The sequence below is a fragment of the Crinia signifera genome, chromosome 4, assembly GCF_055691185.1.
Source record: "Crinia signifera chromosome 4, ASM5569118v1, whole genome shotgun sequence".
Classification (NCBI taxonomy): domain Eukaryota; kingdom Metazoa; phylum Chordata; class Amphibia; order Anura; family Myobatrachidae; genus Crinia; species Crinia signifera.
The window spans coordinates 322,941,857-322,964,919 of NC_139220.1; the positions used below are offsets into that span (position 1 = coordinate 322,941,857).

At 52.0% G+C, this 23,063-nt stretch overlaps 1 protein-coding gene across 1 annotated transcript in view; it reads right to left on the reverse strand.

Annotated features, from left to right (window-relative positions):
• DNAH2 (dynein axonemal heavy chain 2) overlaps positions 1 to 23,063 on the reverse strand; it is a 133,279-nt gene that overhangs the window by 60,648 nt on the left and 49,568 nt on the right. The window contains 17 exon segments of the mRNA XM_083185671.1: positions 1,924 to 2,013; positions 2,015 to 2,149; positions 2,236 to 2,434; positions 2,563 to 2,654; positions 3,151 to 3,173; positions 3,176 to 3,302; positions 3,378 to 3,536; positions 3,657 to 3,794; positions 3,942 to 4,078; positions 15,920 to 16,037; positions 16,170 to 16,388; positions 18,805 to 18,930; positions 19,007 to 19,159; positions 19,261 to 19,388; positions 19,471 to 19,651; positions 21,108 to 21,297; positions 22,693 to 22,796. Coding sequence (XP_083041797.1) covers positions 1,924 to 2,013; positions 2,015 to 2,149; positions 2,236 to 2,434; positions 2,563 to 2,654; positions 3,151 to 3,173; positions 3,176 to 3,302; positions 3,378 to 3,536; positions 3,657 to 3,794; positions 3,942 to 4,078; positions 15,920 to 16,037; positions 16,170 to 16,388; positions 18,805 to 18,930; positions 19,007 to 19,159; positions 19,261 to 19,388; positions 19,471 to 19,651; positions 21,108 to 21,297; positions 22,693 to 22,796 — 2,319 coding nt within the window.

The window sequence follows — 23,063 nt, forward strand, 5'->3', positions numbered from 1 at the left end:
GTAGAAGGTGTGAGGTCACGATGTCAGGGCATGGAAGTAGAGTAGAAGGTGTGAGGTCACGATGTCAGGATAGGGAAATAGAGTAGAAGGTGTGAGGTCACGGTGTCAGGGCATGGAAGTAGAGTAGAAGGTGTGAGGTCACAGTGTCAGGACAGGGAAGTAGAGTAGAAGGTGTGAGGTCACAGTATCAGGGCAGGAAAGTAGAGTAGAAGGTGTAAGGTCACAATGTCAGGATAGGGAAATAGAGTAGAAGGTGTGAGGTCACAGTGTCACGACAGGGAAATAGAGTAGAAGGTGTGAGGTCACAGTGTCACGACAGGGAAGTAGAGTAGAAGGTGTGAGGTCACAGTGTCATGACAGGGAAGTACAGTAGAAGGTGTGAGGTCACAGTGTCACGACAGGGAAGTAGAGTAGAAGGTGTGAGGTCACGATGTCAGGATAGGGAAATAGAGTAGAAGGTGTGAGGTCACGGTGTCAGGGCATGGAAGTAGAGTAGAAGGTGTGAGGTCACAGTGTCAGGACAGGGAAGTAGAGTACAAGGTGTGAGGTCACAGTGTCAGGGCAGGGAAGCAGAGTAGAAGGTGTGAGGTCACATGTCAGGGCATGGAAGTAGAGTAGAAGGTGTGAGGTCACAGTGTCAGGACAGGGAAGTAGAGTAGAAGGTGTGAGGTCACAGTGTCAGGACAGGGAAGTAGAGTAGAAGGTGTGAGGTCACAGTGTCAGGACAGGGAAGTAGAGTAGTATGTGTGAGGTCACAGTGTCAGGACAGGGAAGTAGAGTAGAAGGTGTGAGGTCACAGTGTCAGGACAGGGAAGTACAGTAGAAGGTGTGAGGTCACAGTATCAGGGCAGGAAAGTAGAGTAGAAGGTGTAAGGTCACAATGTCAGGATAGGGAAATAGAGTAGAAGGTGTGAGGTCACAGTGTCACGACAGGGAAGTACAGTAGAAGGTGTGAGGTCACAGTGTCACGACAGGGAAGTAGAGTAGAAGGTGTGAGGTCACAGTGTCACGACAGGGAAGTAGAGTAGAAGGTGTGAGGTCACAGTGTCAGGACAGGGAATTAGCGTAGTAGGTGTGAGGTCACAGTGTCAGAGCAGGAAAGTAGAGTAGAAGGTGTAAGGTCACAATGTCAGGATAGGGAAATAGAGTAGAAGGTGTGAGGTCACAGTGTCACGACAGGGAAGTAGAGTAGAAGGTGTGAGGTCACAGTGTCACGACAGGGAAGTACAGTAGAAGGTGTGAGGTCACAGTGTCACGACAGGGAAGTAGAGTAGAAGGTGTGAGGTCCACAGTGTCACGACAGGGAAGTAGAGTAGAAGGTGTGAGGTCAAGGTGTCAGGGCATGGAAGTAGAGTAGAAGGTGTGAGGTCACAGTGTCAGGACAGGGAAGTACAGTAGAAGGTGTGAGGTCACAGTATCAGGGCAGGAAAGTAGAGTAGAAGGTGTAAGGTCACAATGTCAGGATAGGGAAATAGAGTAGAAGGTGTGAGGTCACAGTGTCACGACAGGGAAGTAGAGTAGAAGGTGTGAGGTCACAGTGTCACGACAGGGAAGTACAGTAGAAGGTGTGAGGTCACAGTGTCACGACAGGGAAGTACAGTAGAAGGTGTGAGGTCACAGTGTCACGACAGGGAAGTAGAGTAGAAGGTGTGAGGTCACAGTGTCAGGACAGGGAATTAGCGTAGTAGGTGTGAGGTCACAGTGTCAGAGCAGGAAAGTAGAGTAGTAGGTGTGAGGTCACAGTGTCAGGGCAGGGAAGTAGAGTAGAAGGTGTGAGGTCACAGTATCAGGAGCAGTAGGTGTGAGGTTACAGTGTCAGGACAGGGAATTAGCGTAGTAGGTGTGAGGTCACAGTGTAAGAGCAGTATATAAAACGAGAGTTCTCAGTATTATGTGAACACAACAGAACAATCTGAGTCTGACCTTCACATATTTGATGCTCTGGTTGTGACGGTCATACCAGAAGCCATAGTCAATCCAGAGACGAAGTAACTCAAGAGGGGGCTGTGACCCCAAACGTGTCCTTTGCCGGCATATTGAGGTCATCCATGAAGGTTATCAGCTGCTTGCCCCCGGCAGGAACATAGACGCCCTTGGTTCTCTTCTCCACACGACTCTCAATAATATTCTGCACATTGCTGGAGCTGGTCTAGGTAGGTCGGAGAAGATGGCGTTAGACACTGTTGCTACACGTCTCAGGCTGGATAATTCCTTCAGACACCGCAATGCGGTTACCTGGGCAGACATGTTGACGGTCAGCAAGGCCCACTTGTTGGCATCAAGGGACTGCAGAACGCTTTGGGCGATGGACGTCTTCCCAGTACCCACTGGTCCCACAAGCAGGACTGGGGTCTGATGGGTAACCAAGGCACTGACGATGAACTGATAGCGCACAGTGTCTACTGTTGGCACCATGATCTTATAGAACGGGGCACTGGGAGAAGACACAATAGTACGATCACAGGCTGCAGTAGATACCAGGAGAAGACAATAGTAATGATATGCTGGGAGATGGGCAGTGCCATGGGTGATAATTGCAGGTGTTTACACCCTAGTACGTACTTGGGAGGAATTCGCCAAGCCTTTGGAAGCTTCTCCTCAAAGTTGAGCCAATTCTTCGATTTAGGATCCACAAAGTATTCATACACGGTGTCCTGATGGGAGACAAATACATTAGCGACAGTGGCCTTTCAGATAAATAGTCATTGTGAATCACTGGCATGATCTCGCCTAGTCATGGGCCCTCTGGTAGACTACTGTTGCCAATGTAAAACAATATACACAAAGGACAGCTATGAACGGATGGGATTACTCTGCCACCCCTGACCTGCATCTCCTGGCTTTCTTAGGCCTGTCAGTAGGCTGGTTAAGGCTCATTACTCAGCCACCAGCATTTACAAGTGCCAACTGTGCTGGAGTTGCAGGAAAGTAGGAGCTACCACTGCCAGGCTAACTGGCACTTGTACCCGCTGCTTCTGGTGCTCGGTATAGCTGCAATCTTAGGGTCAAATGTAATAGGGTGACAGAATGAGAAAGTGAGAGATTTGGGGGGGGGGGGGGGAGCTGGGCAGGGCTGACGGCCATGCAGGCAGTGTTTGGTGGATTGGCAAAGCTGCAAGTCAACCAGAAGAAGGGTCTAAGACTCATCACCTTGCTGGGGAAGCTTCCTTCAGCTCCCTCATGTAGTTGTCAATCTTCCTCCTCCCGTCTTCGTCCACAGAAGCGCAGACCGACCAGATCAGGCAGAAGAGGAACCAGAGCTCCACCATGCGGCTGTAGTTGTCTGCGTCCGCCGGATTCACCTGTGACAGGACACAGGATGAGTGACGGGAGGACGGGAACATGGAAGTACAGCACAGGCAGAGACCTATACTCACCCCGTTCTCCAGTGTAGCCAGCGAGTCGTACAGTTTGCACAGCGAGATCACCCCACTGGTGTCCTCTTGTGTGACCAGGTCCTTGCAGTTCTGGTGTTTGTACTCGAGAATCCGCCCGACGTACTTATCGAACATGCGCTGGAGAGTCTCTGTCTCTGCCTGCACAGAGGGGGAAACACTTACTGGCTGATGGCGCTATAATCTCCTTCCCTTGTGTACGGAACGTGCCGCCGAGCGCACAGTCCTATCTCAGCCCGCTCCATTGCTGCCTAGTCTTACCTTGGGCCGCTTCTCCAGCCATGACTGCACATAGGGCTTCCAGCCCAGGCTGGTGTGGTCGGTGTACACCATTCCGCAGCGAGATACGGTGGCCGGGGAGGCTACTGCCAGATCGGCAACCTCAAACAGCAGCGACACCTGCGGAGACAGCGACAGACCCGTGACGCAGGCCCCATACCAGTGACCAAGCACCGGTTCTCCCGCAGCATTCACACAAGTCTCACGCACTCAGACATGCCCGTTCTAGAGTCTTTCGTTAGAGCAGTCAGTTGATTGCTAGCTCACCTGCTCAGGCATGGCGATCCTCTCCCCGTTGATGAGAGTTAGGACTTTGTTATCGTCCATCACCGAATTCATGCTTTCAATCCACAGCGTGTCCACTGGTCCGTCAAACACGATCCACTTCTCATCCGGCCTCTCATCTGGAGGAGACGCACAGATACAGAGGGGAAGTGGGATTTATCGCCATAAAGAGCATTGGGGTATGTAGTCATAGTAACACAGGGTAGATGTATGAAGCAGTGATAAGGGAGAAGTGATAAAGTGCCTGGTAGTGTGGGGTATATTTATTAAGCTCGGTGAAGTGATAAAGTGCCTGGTACTTAATCACCGGCCAATCAACTCCTACCTGTCATTTTTCAAACTCAGCCCGTAACTTCACAGTTTGGAGCTGATTGGCCAGTGATAAAGCACCAGCCACATTATCACTTCACCGAGCTTCATAAATCTGCCCCTGTAGCACCGGCCAATCAGCTCCTGACTGTTAAGTAACAGGCTGGGTTTGAAAAGGGACAGCTAGGAGCGGATTGGCTGGTGATAAAGGAAGTGGGCGGGCAGCTGACATCGCCTGGCACCCACATCACCGGGCGATTTCCATGGGAATCTCCAGCGAAGCAGGTTTTTTCTCTCTTCTCAATGTGTCAGATTCCCACAAGTGGAGTAGAGAGAGGCAGATATAAAGTAACATACAGGTTCTCCCATATCTCTCTCTGTATTACACAGCCCTGCGTGCCCTCTCTCTGTATTACACAGCCCTGTGTGCCCTCTCTCTGTATTACACTGCCCGTGTGCCCTCTCTCTGTATTACACTGCCCGTGTGCCCTCTCTCTGTATGACACAGCCCATGTGTGCCCTCTCTCTGTATTACACAGCCCTGTGTGCCCTCTCTCTGTATTACACAGCCCTGTGTGCCCTCTCTCTGTATTACACAGCCCTGTGTGCCCTCTCTCTGTATTACACAGCCCTGCGTGCCCTCACTCTGTATTACACAGCCATGTGTGCCCTCTCTCTGTATTACACAGCCCTGTGTGCCCTCTCTCTGTATTACACAGCCCTGTGTGCCCTCTCTCTGTATTACACAGCCCCTGTGTGCCCTGTCTCTGTATTACACAGCCCCTGCCTGCCCTCTCTCTGTATTACACAGCCCATGTGTGCCCTGTCTCTGTATTACACAGCCCATGTGTGCCCTGTCTCTGTATTACACAGCCCTGTGTGCCCTCTCTCTGTATTACACAGCCCCTGTGTCCTCTCTCTGTATTACACAGTCCCTGTGTGCCCTCTCTCTGTATTACACAGCCCCTGTGTGCCCTCTCTCTGTATTACACAGCCCCTGTGTGCCCTCTCTCTGTATTACACAGCCCCTGTGTGCCCTCTCTCTGTATTACACAGCCCCTGCGTGCCCTCTCTCTGTATTACACAGCCCTGCGTGCCCTCTCTCTGTATTACACAGCCCTGTGTGCCCTCTCTGTATTACACAGCCCCTGTGTGTCCTCTCTCTGTATTACACAGCCCCTGTGTGCCCTGTCTCTGTATTACACAGCCCCTGTGTGCCCTCTCTCTGTATTACACAGCCCTGCGTGTCCTCTCTCTGTATTACACAGTCCCTGCGTGTCCTCTCTCTGTATTACACAGCCCCTGTGTGCCCTCTCTCTGTATTACACAGCCCTGTGTGCCCTGTCTCTGTATTACACAGCCCTGTGTGCCCTGTCTCTGTATTACACAGCCCTGTGTGCCCTGTCTCTGTATTACACAGCCCCTGTGTGCCCTCTCTCTGTATTACACAGCCCTGCGTGTCCTCTCTCTGTATTACACAGCCCCTGTGTGCCCTCTCTCTGTATTACACAGCTCTGTGTGCCCTCTCTCTGTATTACACAGCCCCTGTGTGCCCTCTCTCTGTATTACACAGCCCTGTGTGTCCTCTCTCTGTATTACACAGCCCTGTGTGTCCTCTCTCTGTATTACACAGCCCTGTGTGCCCTCTCTCTGTATTACACAGCCCCTGCGTGCCCTCTCTCTGTATTACACAGCCCCTGCGTGCCCTCTCTCTGTATTACACAGCCCCTGCGTGTCCTCTCTCTGTAGTACACAGCCCCTGTGTCCTCTCTCTGTATTACAAAGCCCTGTGTGCCCTCTCTCTGTATTACACATCCCTGCCTGCCCTCTCTCTGTATTACACAGCCCCTGTGTGTCCTCTCTCTGTATTACACAGCCCCTGTGTGCCCTCTCTCTGTATTACACAGCCCCTGTGTGCCCTCTCTCTGTATTACACAGCCCCTGCGTGTCCTCTCTCTGTATTACACAGCCCCTGCCTGCCCTCTCTCTGTATTACACAGCCCCTGTGTGTCCTCTCTCTGTATTACACAGCCCCTGCGTGCCCTCTCTCTGTATTACACAGCCCTGTGTGCCCTCTCTCTGTATTACACAGCCCTGTGTGCCCTCTCTCTGTATTACACAGCCCCTGTGTGCCCTCTCTCTGTATTACGCAGCCCCTGTGTTCCCTCCCTCTGTATTACACAGCCCTGTGTGTCCTCTCTCTGTATTACACAGCCCTGTGTGCCCTCTCTCTGTATTACACAGCCCCTGTGTGCCCTCTCTCTGTATTACACATCCCTGCCTGCCCTCTCTCTGTATTACACAGCCCCTGTGTGCCCTCTCTCTGTATTACACAGCCCCTGTGTGTCCTCTCTCTGTATTACACAGCCCCTGCCTGCCCTCTCTCTGTATTACACAGCCCTGTGTGCCCTCTCTCTGTATTACACAGCCCCTGTGTGCCCTCTCTCTGTATTACACATCCCTGTGTGCCCTCTCTCTGTATTACGCAGCCCCTGTGTGCCCTCTCTCTGTATTACACAGCCCCTGTGTGCTCTCTCTCTGTATTACACATCCCTGTGTGCTCTCTCTCTGTATTACACATCCCTGTGTGCCCTCTCTCTGTATTACGCAGCCCCTGTGTGCCCTCTCTCTGTATTACACAGCCGCTGTGTGCCCTCTCTCTGTATTACACAGCCCTGTGTGTCCTCTCTCTGTATTACACAGCCCCTGTGTGCCCTCTCTCTGTATTACATAGCCCTGTGTGCCCTCTCTCTGTATTACACAGCCCCTGTGTGCCCTCTCTCTGTATTACACAGCCCCTGTGTGCCCTCTCTCTGTATTACACAGCCCCTGTGTGCCCTCTCTCTGTATTGCACAGGCCCTGTGTGCCCTCTCTCTGTATTACACAGCCCTGTGTGCCCTCTCTCTGTATTACACAGCCCCTGCCTGCCCTCTCTCTGTATTACACAGCCCCTGTGTGCCCTCTCTCTGTATTACACAGCAATGTGTGCCCTCTCTCTGTATTACACAGCCCCTGTGTGCCCTCTCTCTGTATTACAAAGCCCTGTGTGCCCTCTCTCTGTATTACACATCCCTGCCGGCCCTCTCTCTGTATTACACATCCCTGCCTGCCCTCTCTCTGTATTACACAGCCCCTGCCTGCCCTCTCTCTGTATTACACAGCCCCTGTGTGCCCTCTCTCTGTATTACACAGCAATGTGTGCCCTCTCTCTGTATTACACAGCCCCTGTGTGCCCTCTCTCTGTATTACACAGCCCTGTGTGCCCTCTGTCTGTATTACACAGTCCCTGCCTGCCCTCTCTCTGTATTACACAGCCCTGTGTGTCCTCTCTCTGTATTACACAGCCCCTGTGTGCCCTGTCTCTGTATTACACAGTCCCTGTGTGCCCTCTCTCTGTATTACACAGCCCTGTGTGTCCTCTCTCTGTATTACACAGCCCCTGTGTGCCCTGTCTCTGTATTACACAGCCCCTGTGTGTCCTCTCTCTGTATTACACAGCCCTGTGTGCCCTCTCTCTGTATTACACAGCAATGTGTGCCCTCTCTCTGTATTACACAGCCCGTGTGCCCTCTCTCTGTATTACACAGCCCCTGTGTGTCCTCTCTCTGTATTACACAGCCCCTGTGTGCCCTCTCTCTGTATTGCACAGGCCCTGTGTGCCCTCTCTCTGTATTACACAGCCCTGCCTGCCCTCTCTCTGTATTACACAGTCCCTGCGTGCCCTCTCTCTGTATTACACAGCCCCTGTGTGCCCTCTCCCTGTATTACACAGCCCCCGTGTGCCCTCTCTCTGTATTACACAGCCCTGTGTGCCCTCTCTTTGTATTACACAGCCCCTGCGTGCCCTCTCTCTGTATTACACAGCCCCTGTGTGTCCTCTCTCTGTATTACACAGCCCCTGTGTCCTCTCTCTGTATTACAAAGCCCTGTGTGCCCTCTCTCTATTATTACACATCCCTGCCTGCCCTCTCTCTGTATTACACAGCCCCTGTGTGCCCTCTCTCTGTATTACATAGCCCCTGTGTGTCCTCTCTCTGTATTACACAGCCCCTGCCTGCCCTCTCTCTGTATTACACAGCCCCTGTGTGTCCTCTCTCTGTATTACACAGCCCCTGTGTGCCCTCTCTCTGTATTACACAGCCCCTGTGTGCCCTCTCTCTGTATTACACAGCCCCTGTGTGTCCTCTCTCTGTATTACAAAGCCCCTGCCTGCCCTCTCTCTTTATTACACAGCCCCTGTGTGTCCTCTCTCTGTATTACACAGCCCCTGTGTGCCCTCTCTCTGTATTACACAGCCCTGTGTGCCCTCTCTCTGTATTACACAGCCCTGTGTGCCCTCTCTCTGTATTACACAGCCCTGTGTGCCCTCTCTCTGTATTACACAGCCCCTGTGTGCCCTCTCTCTGTATTACGCAGCCCCTGTGTTCCCTCCCTCTGTATTACACAGCCCTGTGTGTCCTCTCTCTGTATTACACAGCCCTGTGTGCCCTCTCTCTGTATTACACAGCCCCTGTGTGCCCTCTCTCTGTATTACACAGCCCCTGTGTGCCCTCTCTCTGTATTACACATCCCTGCCTGCCCTCTCTCTGTATTACACAGCCCCTGTGTGCCCTCTCTCTGTATTACACAGCCCCTGTGTGTCCTCTCTCTGTATTACACAGCCCCTGCCTGCCCTCTCTCTGTATTACACAGCCCTGTGTGCCCTCTCTCTGTATTACACAGCCCCTGTGTGCCCTCTCTCTGTATTACACATCCCTGTGTGCCCTCTCTCTGTATTACGCAGCCCCTGTGTGCCCTCTCTCTGTATTACACAGCCCCTGTGTGCTCTCTCTCTGTATTACACATCCCTGTGTGCTCTCTCTCTGTATTACACATCCCTGTGTGCCCTCTCTCTGTATTACGCAGCCCCTGTGTGCCCTCTCTCTGTATTACGCAGCCGCTGTGTGCCCTCTCTCTGTATTACACAGCCCTGTGTGTCCTCTCTCTGTATTACACAGCCCCTGTGTGCCCTCTCTCTGTATTACATAGCCCTGTGTGCCCTCTCTCTGTATTACACAGCCCCTGTGTGCCCTCTCTCTGTATTACACAGCCCCTGTGTGCCCTCTCTCTGTATTACACAGCCCTGCGTGTCCTCTCTCTGTATTACACAGCCCCTGTGTGCCCTCTCTCTGTATTACACAGCCCCTGTGTGCCCTCTCTCTGTATTACACAGCCCCTGTGTGCCCTCTCTCTGTATTACACAGCCCCTGTGTGCCCTCTCTCTGTATTGCACAGGCCCTGTGTGCCCTCTCTCTGTATTACACAGCCCTGTGTGCCCTCTCTCTGTATTACACAGCCCCTGCCTGCCCTCTCTCTGTATTACACAGCCCCTGCGTGCCCTCTCTCTGTATTACGCAGCCCCTGTGTTCCCTCTCTCTGTATTACACAGCCCCTGTGTGTCCTCTCTCTGTATTACACAGCCCCTGTGTGTCCTCTCTCTGTATTACACAGCCCCTGTGTGTCCTCTCTCTGTATTACACAGCCCTGCGTGTCCTCTCTCTGTATTACACAGCCCCTGTGTGCCCTCTCTCTGTATTACACAGCCCCTGTGTGCCCTCTCTCTGTATTACAAAGCCCTGCGTGCCCTCTCTCTGTATTACACATCCCTGCCTGCCCTCTCTCTGTATTACACAGCCCCTGTGTGCCCTCTCTGTATTACAAAGCCCTGTGTGCCCTCTCTCTGTATTACACATCCCTGCCTGCCCTCTCTCTGTATTACACATCCCTGCCTGCCCTCTCTCTGTATTACACAGCCCCTGCCTGCCCTCTCTCTGTATTACACAGCCCCTGCGTGCCCTCTCTCTGTATTACACAGCAATGTGTGCCCTCTCTCTGTATTACACAGCCCCTGTGTGCCCTCTCTCTGTATTACACAGCCCTGTGTGCCCTCTCTCTGTATTACACAGTCCCTGCCTGCCCTCTCTCTGTATTACACAGCCCTGTGTGTCCTCTCTCTGTATTACACAGCCCCTGCATGCCCTCTCTCTGTATTACACAGCCCTGTGTGCCCTCTCTCTGTATTACACAGCCCCTGTGTGTCCTCTCTCTGTATTACACAGCCCCTGTGTGCCCTCTCTCTGTATTACACAGCCCCTGTGTGCCCTGTCTCTTTATTACACAGCCCTGTGTGTCCTCTCTCTGTATTACACAGCCCTGTGTGCCCTCTCTCTGTATTACACAGCCCCTGTGTGCCCTCTCTCTGTATTACACAGCCCCTGTGTGCCCTCTCTCTGTATTACACAGCCCCTGTGTGCCCTCTCTCTGTATTACACAGCCCTGTGTGCCCTCTCTCTGTATTACACAGCCCCTGTGTGCCCTCTCTCTGTATTACACAGCCCTGTGTGCCCTCTCTCTGTATTACACAGCCCCTGTGTGCCCTCTCTCTGTATTACACAGCCCTGTGTGCCCTCTCTCTGTATTACACAGCCTCTGTGTGCCCTCTCTCTGTATTACACAGCCCCTGTGTGCCCTCTATCTGTATTACACAGCCCTGTGTGCCCTCTCTCTGTATTACACAGCCCTGTGTGCCCTCTCTCTGTATTACACAGCCCCTGTGTGCCCTCTCTCTGTATTACACAGCCCTGTGTGCCCTCTCTCTGTATTACACAGCCCCTGTGGGCCCTCTATCTGTATTACACAGCCCTGTGTGCCCTCTCTCTGTATTACACAGCCCCTGTGTGTAATCTCTCTGTATTACAAAGCCCCTGTGTGCACTCTCTCTGTATTTCACAGCCCCTGTGTGCCCTCTCTCTGTATTACACAGCCCCTGTGTGCCCTCTCTCTGTATTACACAGCCCCTGTGTGCCCTCTCTCTGTATTACACAGCCCTGTGTGTCCTCTCTCTGTATTACACAGCCCCTGTGTGCCCTCTCTCTGTATTACACAGCCCTGTGTGTCCTCTCTCTGTATTACACAGCCCCTGTGTGTCCTCTCTCTGTATTACACAGCCCTGTGTGCCCTCTCTCTGTATTACACAGCCTCTGTGTGCCCTCTCTCTGTATTACACAGCCCCTGTGTGCCCTGTCTCTGTATTACACAGTCCCTGTGTGCCCTCTCTCTGTATTACACAGCCCTGTGTGTCCTCTCTCTGTATTACACAGCCCCTGTGTGCCCTGTCTCTGTATTACACAGCCCCTGTGTGTCCTCTCTCTGTATTACACAGCCCTGTGTGTCCTCTCTCTGTATTACACAGCAATGTGTGCCCTCTCTCTGTATTACACAGCCCGTGTGCCCTCTCTCTGTATTACACAGCCCCTGTGTGTCCTCTCTCTGTATTACACAGCCCCTGTGTGCCCTCTCTCTGTATTGCACAGGCCCTGTGTGCCCTCTCTCTGTATTACACAGCCCTGCCTGCCCTCTCTCTGTATTACACAGTCCCTGCGTGCCCTCTCTCTGTATTACACAGCCCCTGTGTGCCCTCTCCCTGTATTACACAGCCCCCGTGTGCCCTCTCTCTGTATTACACAGCCCTGTGTGCCCTCTCTCTGTATTACACAGCCCCTGCGTGCCCTCTCTCTGTATTACACAGCCCCTGTGTGCCCTCTCTTTGTATTACACAGCCCCTGTGTGTCCTCTCTCTGTATTACACAGCCCCTGTGTCCTCTCTCTTTATTACAAAGCCCTGTGTGCCCTCTCTCTATTATTACACATCCCTGCCTGCCCTCTCTCTGTATTACACAGCCCCTGTGTGCCCTCTCTCTGTATTACACAGCCCCTGTGTGTCCTCTCTCTGTATTACACAGCCCCTGTGTCCTCTCTCTGTATTACAAAGCCCTGTGTGCCCTCTCTCTATTATTACACATCCCTGCCTGCCCTCTCTCTGTATTACACAGCCCCTGTGTGCCCTCTCTCTGTATTACACAGCCCCTGTGTGTCCTCTCTCTGTATTACACAGCCCCTGCCTGCCCTCTCTCTGTATTACACAGCCCCTGTGTGTCCTCTCTCTGTATTACACAGCCACTGTGTGCCCTCTCTCTGTATTACACAGCCCCTGTGTGCCCTCTCTCTGTATTACACAGCCCCTGTGTGTCCTCTCTCTGTATTACAAAGCCCCTGTGTGCCCTGTCTCTGTATTACACAGCCCCTGTGTGCCCTCTCTCTGTATTACACAGCCTCTGTGTTCCCTCTCTCTGTATTACACAGCCCTGTGTGTCCTCTCTCTGTATTACACAGTCCCTGTGTGCCCTCTCTCTGTATTACACAGCCCCTGTGTGCCCTCTCTGTATTACACAGCCCCTGTGTGCCCTCTCTCTGTATTACACATCCCTGTGTGTCCTCTCTCTGTATTACACAGCCCCTGTGTGCCCTCTCTCTGTATTACACAGCCCTGTGTGTCCTCTCTCTGTATTACACAGCCCTGTGTGTCCTCTCTCTGTATTACACAGCAATGTGTGCCCTCTCTCTGTATTACACAGCCCGTGTGCCCTCTCTCTGTATTACACAGCCCCTGTGTGTCCTCTCTCTGTATTACACAGCCCCTGTGTGCCCTCTCTCTGTATTGCACAGGCCCTGTGTGCCCTCTCTCTGTATTACACAGCCCTGCCTGCCCTCTCTCTGTATTACACAGTCCCTGCGTGCCCTCTCTCTGTATTACACAGCCCCTGTGTGCCCTCTCCCTGTATTACACAGCCCCCGTGTGCCCTCTCTCTGTATTACACAGCCCTGTGTTCCCTCTCTCTGTATTACACAGCCCCTGCGTGCCCTCTCTCTGTATTACACAGCCCCTGTGTGCCCTCTCTTTGTATTACACAGCCCCTGTGTGTCCTCTCTCTGTATTACACAGCCCCTGTGTCCTCTCTCTGTATTACAAAGCCCTGTGTGCCCTCTCTCTATTATTACACATCCCTGCCTGCCCTCTCTCTGTATTACACAGCCCCTGTGTGCCCTCTCTCTGTATTACACAGCCCCTGTGTGTCCTCTCTCTGTATTACACAGCCCCTGTGTCCTCTCTCTGTATTACAAAGCCCTGTGTGCCCTCTCTCTATTATTACACATCCCTGCCTGCCCTCTCTCTGTATTACACAGCCCCTGTGTGCCCTCTCTCTGTATTACACAGCCCCTGTGTGTCCTCTCTCTGTATTACACAGCCCCTGCCTGCCCTCTCTCTGTATTACACAGCCCCTGTGTGTCCTCTCTCTGTATTACACAGCCACTGTGTGCCCTCTCTCTGTATTACACAGCCCCTGTGTGCCCTCTCTCTGTATTACACAGCCCCTGTGTGTCCTCTCTCTGTATTACAAAGCCCCTGCCTGCCCTCTCTCTGTATTACACAGCCCCTGTGTGTCCTCTCTCTGTATTACACAGCCCCTGTGTGCCCTCTCTCTGTATTACACAGCCCTGTGTGCCCTCTCTCTGTATTACACAGCCCCTGTGTGTCCTCTCTCTGTATTACACAGCCCCTGCCTGCCCTCTCTCTGTATTACACAGCCCTGTGTGCCCTCTCTCTGTATTACACAGCCCCTGTGTGCCCTCTCTCTGTATTACACATCCCTGTGTGCCCTCTCTCTGTATTACGCAGCCCCTGTGTGCCCTCTCTCTGTATTACACAGCCCCTGTGTGCTCTCTCTCTGTATTACACATCCCTGTGTGCTCTCTCTCTGTATTACACATCCCTGTGTGCCCTCTCTCTGTATTACGCATCCCTGTGTGCCCTCTCTCTGTATTACGCAGCCCCTGTGTGCCCTCTCTCTGTATTACGCAGCCGCTGTGTGCCCTCTCTCTGTATTACACAGCCCTGTGTGCCCTCTCTCTGTATTACACAGCCCCTGTGTGCCCTCTCTCTGTATTACATAGCCCTGTGTGCCCTCTCTCTGTATTACACAGCCCCTGTGTGCCCTCTCTCTGTATTACACAGCCCCTGTGTGCCCTCTCTCTGTATTACACAGCCCTGTGTGCCCTCTCTCTGTATTACACAGCCCCTGTGTGCCCTCTCTCTGTATTACACAGCCCTGTGTGCCCTCTCTCTGTATTACACAGCCTCTGTGTGCCCTCTCTCTGTATTACACAGCCCCTGTGTGCCCTCTTTCTGTATTACACAGCCCTGTGTGCCCTCTCTCTGTATTACACAGCCCTGTGTGCCCTCTCTCTGTATTACACAGCCCCTGTGTGCCCTCTCTCTGTATTACACAGCCCTGTGTGCCCTCTCTCTGTATTACACAGCCCCTGTGGGCCCTCTCTCTGTATTACACAGCCCTGTGTGCCCTCTCTCTGTATTACACAGCCCCTGTGTGTAATCTCTCTGTATTACAAAGCCCCTGTGTGCACTCTCTCTGTATTTCACAGCCCCTGTGTGCCCTCTCTCTGTATTACACAGCCCCTGTGTGCCCTCTCTCTGTATTACACAGCCCCTGTGTGCCCTCTCTCTGTATTACACAGCCCCTGTGTGCCCTCTCTCTGTATTACACAGCCCTGTGTGTCCTCTCTCTGTATTACACAGCCCCTGTGTGCCCTCTCTCTGTATTACACAGCCCTGTGTGTCCTCTCTCTGTATTACACAGCCCCTGTGTGTCCTCTCTCTGTATTACACAGCCCTGTGTGCCCTCTCTCTGTATTACACAGCCTCTGTGTGCCCTCTCTCTGTATTACACAGCCCCTGTGTGCCCTCTCTCTGTATTACACAGCCCCTGTGTGTAATCTCTCTGTATTACACAGCCCCTGTGTGCACTCTCTCTGTATTACACAGCCCTGTGTGCCCTCTCTCTGTATTACACAGCCCCTGTGTGCCCTGTCTCTGTATTACACAGCCCCTGTGTGCCCTCTCTCTGTATTACACAGCCTCTGTGTTCCCTCTCTCTGTATTACACAGCCCTGTGTGTCCTCTCTCTGTATTACACAGTCCCTGTGTGCCCTCTCTCTGTATTACACAGCCCCTGTGTGCCCTCTCTGTATTACACAGCCCCTGTGTGCCCTCTCTCTGTATTACACATCCCTGTGTGTCCTCTCTCTGTATTACACAGCCCCTGTGTGCCCTCTCTCTGTATTACACAGCCCTGTGTGTCCTCTCTCTGTATTACACAGCCCCTTTGTGTCCTCTCTCTGTATTACACAGCCCTGTGTGCCCTCTCTCTGTATTACACAGCCTCTGTGTGCCCTCTCTCTGTATTACGCAGCCCCTGTGTGCCCTCTCTCTGTATTACGCAGCCCCTGTGTGCCCTCTCTCTGTATTACACAGCCCCTGTGTGCCCTCTCTCTGTATTACACAGCCCCTGTGTGTCCTCTCTCTGTATTACACAGCCCTGCGTGTCCTCTCTCTGTATTACACAGCCCTGTGTGTCCTCTCTCTGTATTACACAGCCCTGTCTGCCCTCTCTCTGTATTACACAGCCCTGTCTGCCCTCTCTCTGTATTACACAGCCCTGCGTGTCCTCTCTCTGTATTACACAGCCCCTGTGTGCCCTCTCTGTATTACACAGCCCCTGTGTGCCCTCTCTCTGTATTACACAGCCCTGTGTGCCCTCTCTCTGTATGACACAGCCCCTGTGTGTCCTCTCTCTGTATTACACAGCCCCTGTGTGCCCTGTCTCTGTATTACACAGCCCTGTGTGCCCTCTCTCTGTATTACACAGTCCCTGCCTGCCCTCTCTCTGTATTAGGCAGCCGGTGACGTACATACCTGCGCACGCTGTCCTCATGAGACTGGAGAGAATGCCATCGGTCCACTCGTTGGTAGTCAGGTCATACTCCCCATAGAGCTCCCCCAGAGACACAGCCTTGGGGTTCAGCGGGAAATCCTGCACACAGGACACATAATGTACATATGAGTCTGGCGTCTCATGCTACCACCCCCGGCCAAGGTCATAGCTCATGGACTTGGATGTTCCCCCATTTATAGCACAGTATACGGATAATTTGGGCTAGCTCACCCGCACAGGGTTGTAGGTGGTGTCACCGCTACGGTTGAGCGCAGACAGTGCCGCCTGAAGGCAGCGCCAGGTGGTGGATTTCCCGCTGCAGGTCCTTCCCACGATCATGCAGGAGTGGCGCGAGGTCTTGGTTTCGTACAGCTGGATGACTTTGGCGACGGTGAACGCGGCGACTTGCAGGCCGGAGAGGCGCAGTTCCTGCTCAATCTGTTCTCGCAGCTGAGGGCGTACAATGGGCGCAGTGAGGAAGATATCAGAGCAAAGGTCCCAAACGTTCAGAACGAACCGATTAAACACAGACAAGCCGGGCACACCTCTACGGCTGTACAGCGCACAAACATTGCTGCACTCACAGTACACACCCATGCACAACTAATATACAGATGACACATCCACAGTAGTGTATACAGCGCAGCGCGATGTTATAGACCGATCGTAATGTGCAAGTTCCCTCCACACACCCTGATCCCCTATAGAAATATGCAAAACAAATAGCATGCATCGGAATATATAATAATATTATCCAAAGAGCATACGGACTAATCCGCATCCTGCAGGACAACCGTGCTGTAATACCTGTACATTGGGCCTTGTTCAGAGGAGTAAATCAGGCAAGTACTGCAATACTGGGCCCAGACACCTAGGGGGCCCCACCCCTGGCTCCTACCCAGTATACGGATTTCACAGGTGTGGTGTTCATGGATAGCAACAGCCTGATACAAGGAATACAGTTTTAAAAGGGGGCAGAAGGGAAGGTTTGGCTGGAGATAAAGAAGGGGGGCCAACTTGGAGACTCAGATGGGGAGCTGGCTGGACAGATTAATGAGGGTCTGGCTGAAATCAATGAAAAGGGTCTGGCTGGAGAGATGGAAGAGAAGATGGCAATAAAGACAGAATGGGGGGCTGGTTGGAGACACAGGAGGGAGGTTGGCTGGAGACCCAGGAGAGGGGATGCCTGGAGACACAGGAGGGGGGATGCCTGGAGACACAGGAGAGGGGATGCCCGGTGACACAGAAGGGGAGCTGGCTAGAGACACAGGAGGGGTGCTGGTTGGAGACACAGAAGGGGAGCTGGCAGGAGACACAGAAGGGGAGCTGGCAGTAAACACAGGAGGGGAAGAAGGCTGGAGACACAGAAGGGGGATAGGTGGAGATACAGAAGGGGACCTGGCTGGAGAAACAGGAGGGGGCTGGCTGGAGACACAGAAGGAAAGTTGGCTGGAGACATAGGAGGGGTGCTGGCTGGAGACACAGGAGGGGAGCTGGCTGGAGACACATGAAGGAGGCTGGCTGGAGACACACAATGGCACAGGCTGGAGACACAGAAGGGGAGCTGGCTGGAGACACAGGAGGGGGATGCCTGGAGACACAGGAGGGATGCTGGTTGGAGACACAGAAGGGATGCTGGTTGGAGACACAGAAGGGGAGATGGCTGGAGACACAGAAGGGGAGCTGGCAGAAGACACAGAAGGGGAGCTGGCTGGAGACACAGGAGGGGGGATGCCTGGAGACACAGAAGGGGAGCTGGCTAGAGACACAGGAGGGATGCTGGTTGGAGACACAGAAGGGGAGCTGGCTGGAGACACAGAAGGGGAGCTGGCAGGAGACACAGAAGGTGGGCTGGCTGGAGACACATGAGGGGAGCTGGCTGGAGACACAGAAGGGGAGCTGGCAGGAGACAGAGAAGGTGGGCTGGCTGGAGACACAGGAGGGGAGCTGGCTGGAGACACAGGAGGGAAAAAAGTCTGGAGACACAGAAGGGGGATGGCTGGAGACACAGAAGGAGACCTGGCTGGAGAAACAGGAGGGGGCTGGCTGGAGACACAGAAGGAAAGTTGGCTGGAGACATAGAAGAGGTGCTGGCTGGAGACACAGGAGGGGAGCTGGCTGGAGACACATGAAGGAGGCTGACTGGAGACACACGAGGCGACAGGCTGGAGACACAGAAGGGGAGCTGGTTGGAGACACAGAAGAAGGCTGGCTTGAGAAACAGAAAGGGGGCTGGCTAGAGCATAGAATAGGACTGTCTGGAGACACAGTAGGGGGCTGGCAGGAGACACAGGATGGGGGCTTGCAGGAGACACAGTAGGTGGGCTGGCCGGAGATACCCAACTGTGCTACTGCACATGTGGTGTTGGGGGAGGGGGTGTTGAGGGCACCATATTCTATTTTCGCCTTTGGGAAATGGTGTGTGTGGGGGGGGGGTCTGCCTATTTTGTCATTCTCTGGACCCCCTATTTCTGTGATCACTGTGTAAAAAGACGCTCCTTTGCTTGCAATGACGATAATCGGTGTTCGGTAAGCCGATAATCAGTGTTCTGTGTAAAAAACGGGTCTGCGGCCTTCTTTGAATCAGGCCCATTGTCATAGTATGTAGGATGTGACATGTCCAGGTGTAGCCGCATTATCTGCCTTCTTTATACGATGCTACTTTCCCCATTGAGGGCTGGCTGCGGGAGCGCGCTCCTAGAGATTTATCTCCCACAACACAAAAGACACACTGGGGATATGGACGCTCAGCAACCATTTAGCCGGGGATAATGGCTTATATTGCCCTGTGTGTACAGGGCTTTAGAGTTAAACTCACACACATGACCCTGCAGCCACAGATAAGCAAACATAAATAGCCGTGTACCTTGCCGTAATCTACAGATGGCGTGTCAATGCCGGGGAAGAGATCCTGTGTGATTCCATTGAACAGTGGAAGGTCCACGGAGGTGAGCTTGGCGACATTCATATCTTTCATGGACACGAGCAGAATCTGCGGAAGAGGCAATAACCGATATGACAGGAGGAAGCTGAAGGTCCACATCACCAGCAATCACCTCTACACTCACCTCCTCATCAGAGAGATCGGGCCGCACTCTGCGTTTCCTGCCGGCATAACGCAGCAATGAGGTGAGAGCTCTCAGCCCAAAGTCATAGTGATCCTGCTTGGACAGCTGCTGTACGGCCAGTGAGTACAGGGTGTAGACCTTCTTAGCCAGGAGCTACGAAACAAGACCAACATGTGACCACTCGCCTCACAGGGCCCTGTAAGGATGTGACCATCGTACGTAACAGATGGAGTGTTATCATGTAGCGCTGTTACCTTGCAGTTACTGAAACCCTCTCCAAACAAAATGATTTCTGCAATGAGCGTGGAGTCTGGGACCACCATGGAAATGGGCCTGAACATGGACTTGAGGTTGTCGGGGAGCTCGGTACGGCCGGCGTAGCCTGAAAACCACAAGGACATGTCATTATCAAGGTTACAAAAGAGTCCAGGCGGTGGTCTGGTTGTCCAGCAAGGGGTCCTGACCTGGATTCATGGTGATGAAAATACCGCAAGACCAAACCAGGTTGATTTCTCTTCCCTCAAATATGAATCGGTTGAGGTTAGCGGAGAGCGCGGACAGGATAGAAAGGATCTGCTGGGCAACCACCGACAGCACTTCAATGTTGATGCGGTTAAACTCGTCGAAACAGCCCCATGCACCAGTCTAGAGAAGAGAGAGATAGAGGAGAGTGCATTTCAATATACGGATGTTGAATATAGAGCTGATACAAGTGGTTCAGTTGTAATTTAAGATTAAACTTGGCAGGGGAAAGGAGCTGATAAAATAAGCTGATAGACTAGAGAATAGACAGAAGGTGGATCAATCATGGTGTGAGATAGAGGCTAGAACAGTGATAAAGAAGTGGTGTAAGAGAAGACACAGGTTAAATCTCATGGTCCGACATAGAGGCTAGACAGATAAATGAGACGTAATATAAAATACTGGTGGACCAGTCACGGCTAGATATTGATAAAGAAGTGGAGTAAGATAAGACACAGATAAAGTCTCAGAAGAAGGACAGGTAGTGGACCATTCAATGTGTCATCAGAGGATAGCCAGTGATAAAGGAGTGAATTAATAGAACAGACTGGTGGACCAGTTATGGTCTGAAATGGACACTAGGCAGTTAGGTTAGGCAGTTATACAGGAGTGGAGTAAGAGAAGATACTGATGGACCAGTCCTGGCCTGAGATAGAGGTTAGGCAAAGATACAGAAGTAAAACAAAATAGCAGTGGATCAGTCATGGTCTGAGATGGAGACTAGGCACTCATACTGGTGGACCAGTGATGAACTGAGATGTAGACTTCACAGTGATACAGAAGTAAGAGAAGATACTGGTTAACCAGCCATGGTCTGAGATATAGCCTAGGCAATGATACAGATTAATACGATATAGCAGTGGACCAGTCATGGTCTGAGATGGAGAATAGGCAGTGATACAGAAGTAAGAGAAGATAGTGGTGGACCAGTGATGGTCTGAGATATAGGTTAGGCAATGATACAGAGTAATACAATATAGCAGTGGACCAGTCATGGTCTGAGATGGAGAATAGGCAGTGATACAGAAGTAAGAGAAGATAGTGGTGGACCAGTGATGGTCTGAGATATAGGTTAGGCAATGATACAGAGTAATACAATATAGCAGTGGACCAGTCATGGTCTAAGATGGAGAATAGGCAGTGATACAGAAGTAAGAGAAGATACTGGTTGACCAGCCATGGTCTGAGATATAGGCTAGGCAATGATACAAATTAATACAATATAGCAGTAGACCGGTCATGGTCTGAGATGGAGACTAGGTAGTGATACAGAAGTAAGAGAAGATACTGGTGGACCAGTGATGGTCTGAGATATAGACTAGGCAATGATACAGAGTAATACAATATAGCAGTGGACCAGTCACGGTCTGAGATATAGGCTAGGCAGTGATACAGAAGTAAGAGAAGATACTAGTGGTCCAGTCACGGTCTGAGATATAGGCTAGGCAGTGATACAGAAGCAAGAGAAGATACTAGTGGACCAGTCATGGTCTGAGATGGAGACTAGGCAGTGACACAGACATGGAGTAATAGCAGACATGATGCATCACATTCACAGTAGTCTCCTCCTTCTGCTCACCTGAGCCAGGCCAGAATACATCCTCCCCATGGATTTATAGTCCAGGCCCTCAGAGCAGTTCACCACAATCACGTACATTCCCAGCGCCTTTCCCAAATCTTTCACAGTCTCTGTCTTCCCAGTACCGGCTGGACCCTTAGGGGAGCCCCCACGATGAAGGTGCAGGGCAGTGGTGAGGGTCATGTAGCATCTGTGAGGACAAACTATGTCACTTGGTGTAATGATGGCTTTATTGTTTCCATCAATGGAGCCAGAAAAGCAACCAAGCCATTGCTGAGCCTGATGCCTACAGATCATGTAGCAGAAGGTATCAATATGGGGACTGGACTAGACATAATCTCTATTTCTATCACTTTATCAATCTTCATAGTCCCTGCACATAGGAGGATGTCACTGAGCAAATACCAAACTCTGTGCATCCATACTAATAGTCCTGATCTTCTGAGTGGCCCTTGGTGGCTGTAAGGTGGTAGAGCTCCCAAGCAGCTCCTCATCTGCCTCCCATTCAGTAGTCAATAAGAAGACCGTTCAACTGGCATACTACCATTACCCAGAAGCAGAGGGACTCCATCTGTCTAGCCCGTTCCATGGTGGGAAAACAGAGGACTCCTATTGATTCCTGCTCTGCTGGACTGCTGGACCTGCTGCCTAGACTAAATGGGCCAGGTCCTGCGATCGCAGTGACCCACACTGTCATAGGCTCCGGTAACAGCAGATGAAAGACATGTGAGAAAAGGAGGCTTCACGACACTCGCAAACTCCTAAGCCAGGCATGTCCAAACTATGGCCCTCCAGCTGTTGTGAAACTACAAGTCCCATCATGCCCTGCCACAGTTTTGTTACTAGGGAATGCTAAAACTATGGCAAGGCATGCTGGGATGTATAGTTTTAAAACAGCTGGAGGGTCACAGTTTGGACATGCCTGTCCTAAGCTCTCATTAAATAACATTTCTGTTCCATTCTCTGGTGGACACTGATGACGTCGGGAATACAGATCCTGCACAATGACAGAAGCCACTCCCAGGGCCTTTTCCGTGGCCTGGTGTAGGAGCCACATCTAAACTGAATGCCCTCAGTCTCCATGAGCATCTCATTCCAGAATGCGTTGGGTCCATCCCGAGTCTGCATATGTCACCTTACACCTGGCTTGGGCTAGCAAGGAGACCGAGAGGTGTCCAGAGCAGCTGAGGTCCCAATTGCTAAACTTGGTTGAGCACATCTGTGAGGGATCAGCATATGTGGGTGGCCGGGCTATGGATGGGGCGAGGGTTTCACAATCTTGGTGAAGTGAAGCAGATGCAGGGACTTGACGGACTCATGTCCCTACATTATTCTGGTAATGTCTCATACAGGCTGGAATGATGATCAAACCTATGAGGAAAGAGTTCCATTCTGCAAATTCATGCAGCACAACATCGTACTAGTTCAGTGCTGCTAGGACAGAAGGTGCTGCTGCCTTACATCGGAGTGTACCCACCCAGAACGCCCCAGTGCATGTTCTTACAGTGAGAATGGTTCTGTAGGGCAGAGAGAGGGTAGGTACTACATTCCCAATATACAGAGGGGAAGATGAGGGTTATTGTACCTGTCAGTTAGAGGAGTAATCACAAGGCGGCCCGAATTTCCCAGATACTCATATCCGTACTGGAACTGTGTGTTGGTCTGTCTAATAAGACAGTCATCAATGTCCTGCAAGGATAGAGAATACCATGTACAATATACATTTACATGCTGCCCCCCGATGGTGGGAGGGACAAACTGACAGCTCCCTCCAACCTGTGTCACCCTCCCTCCATCCTGGCTCATAGCTCCCTTCTGTCTGTGTCACCCTGCAGGGGGAGGGTCATGCTCATAGCTCCCTTCTGTGTGTGTCACCCTGCAGGGGGAGGGGCATGCTCATAGCTCCCTTCTGTGTGTGTCACCCTGCAGGGGGAGGGGCAGGCTCATTGCTCCCTT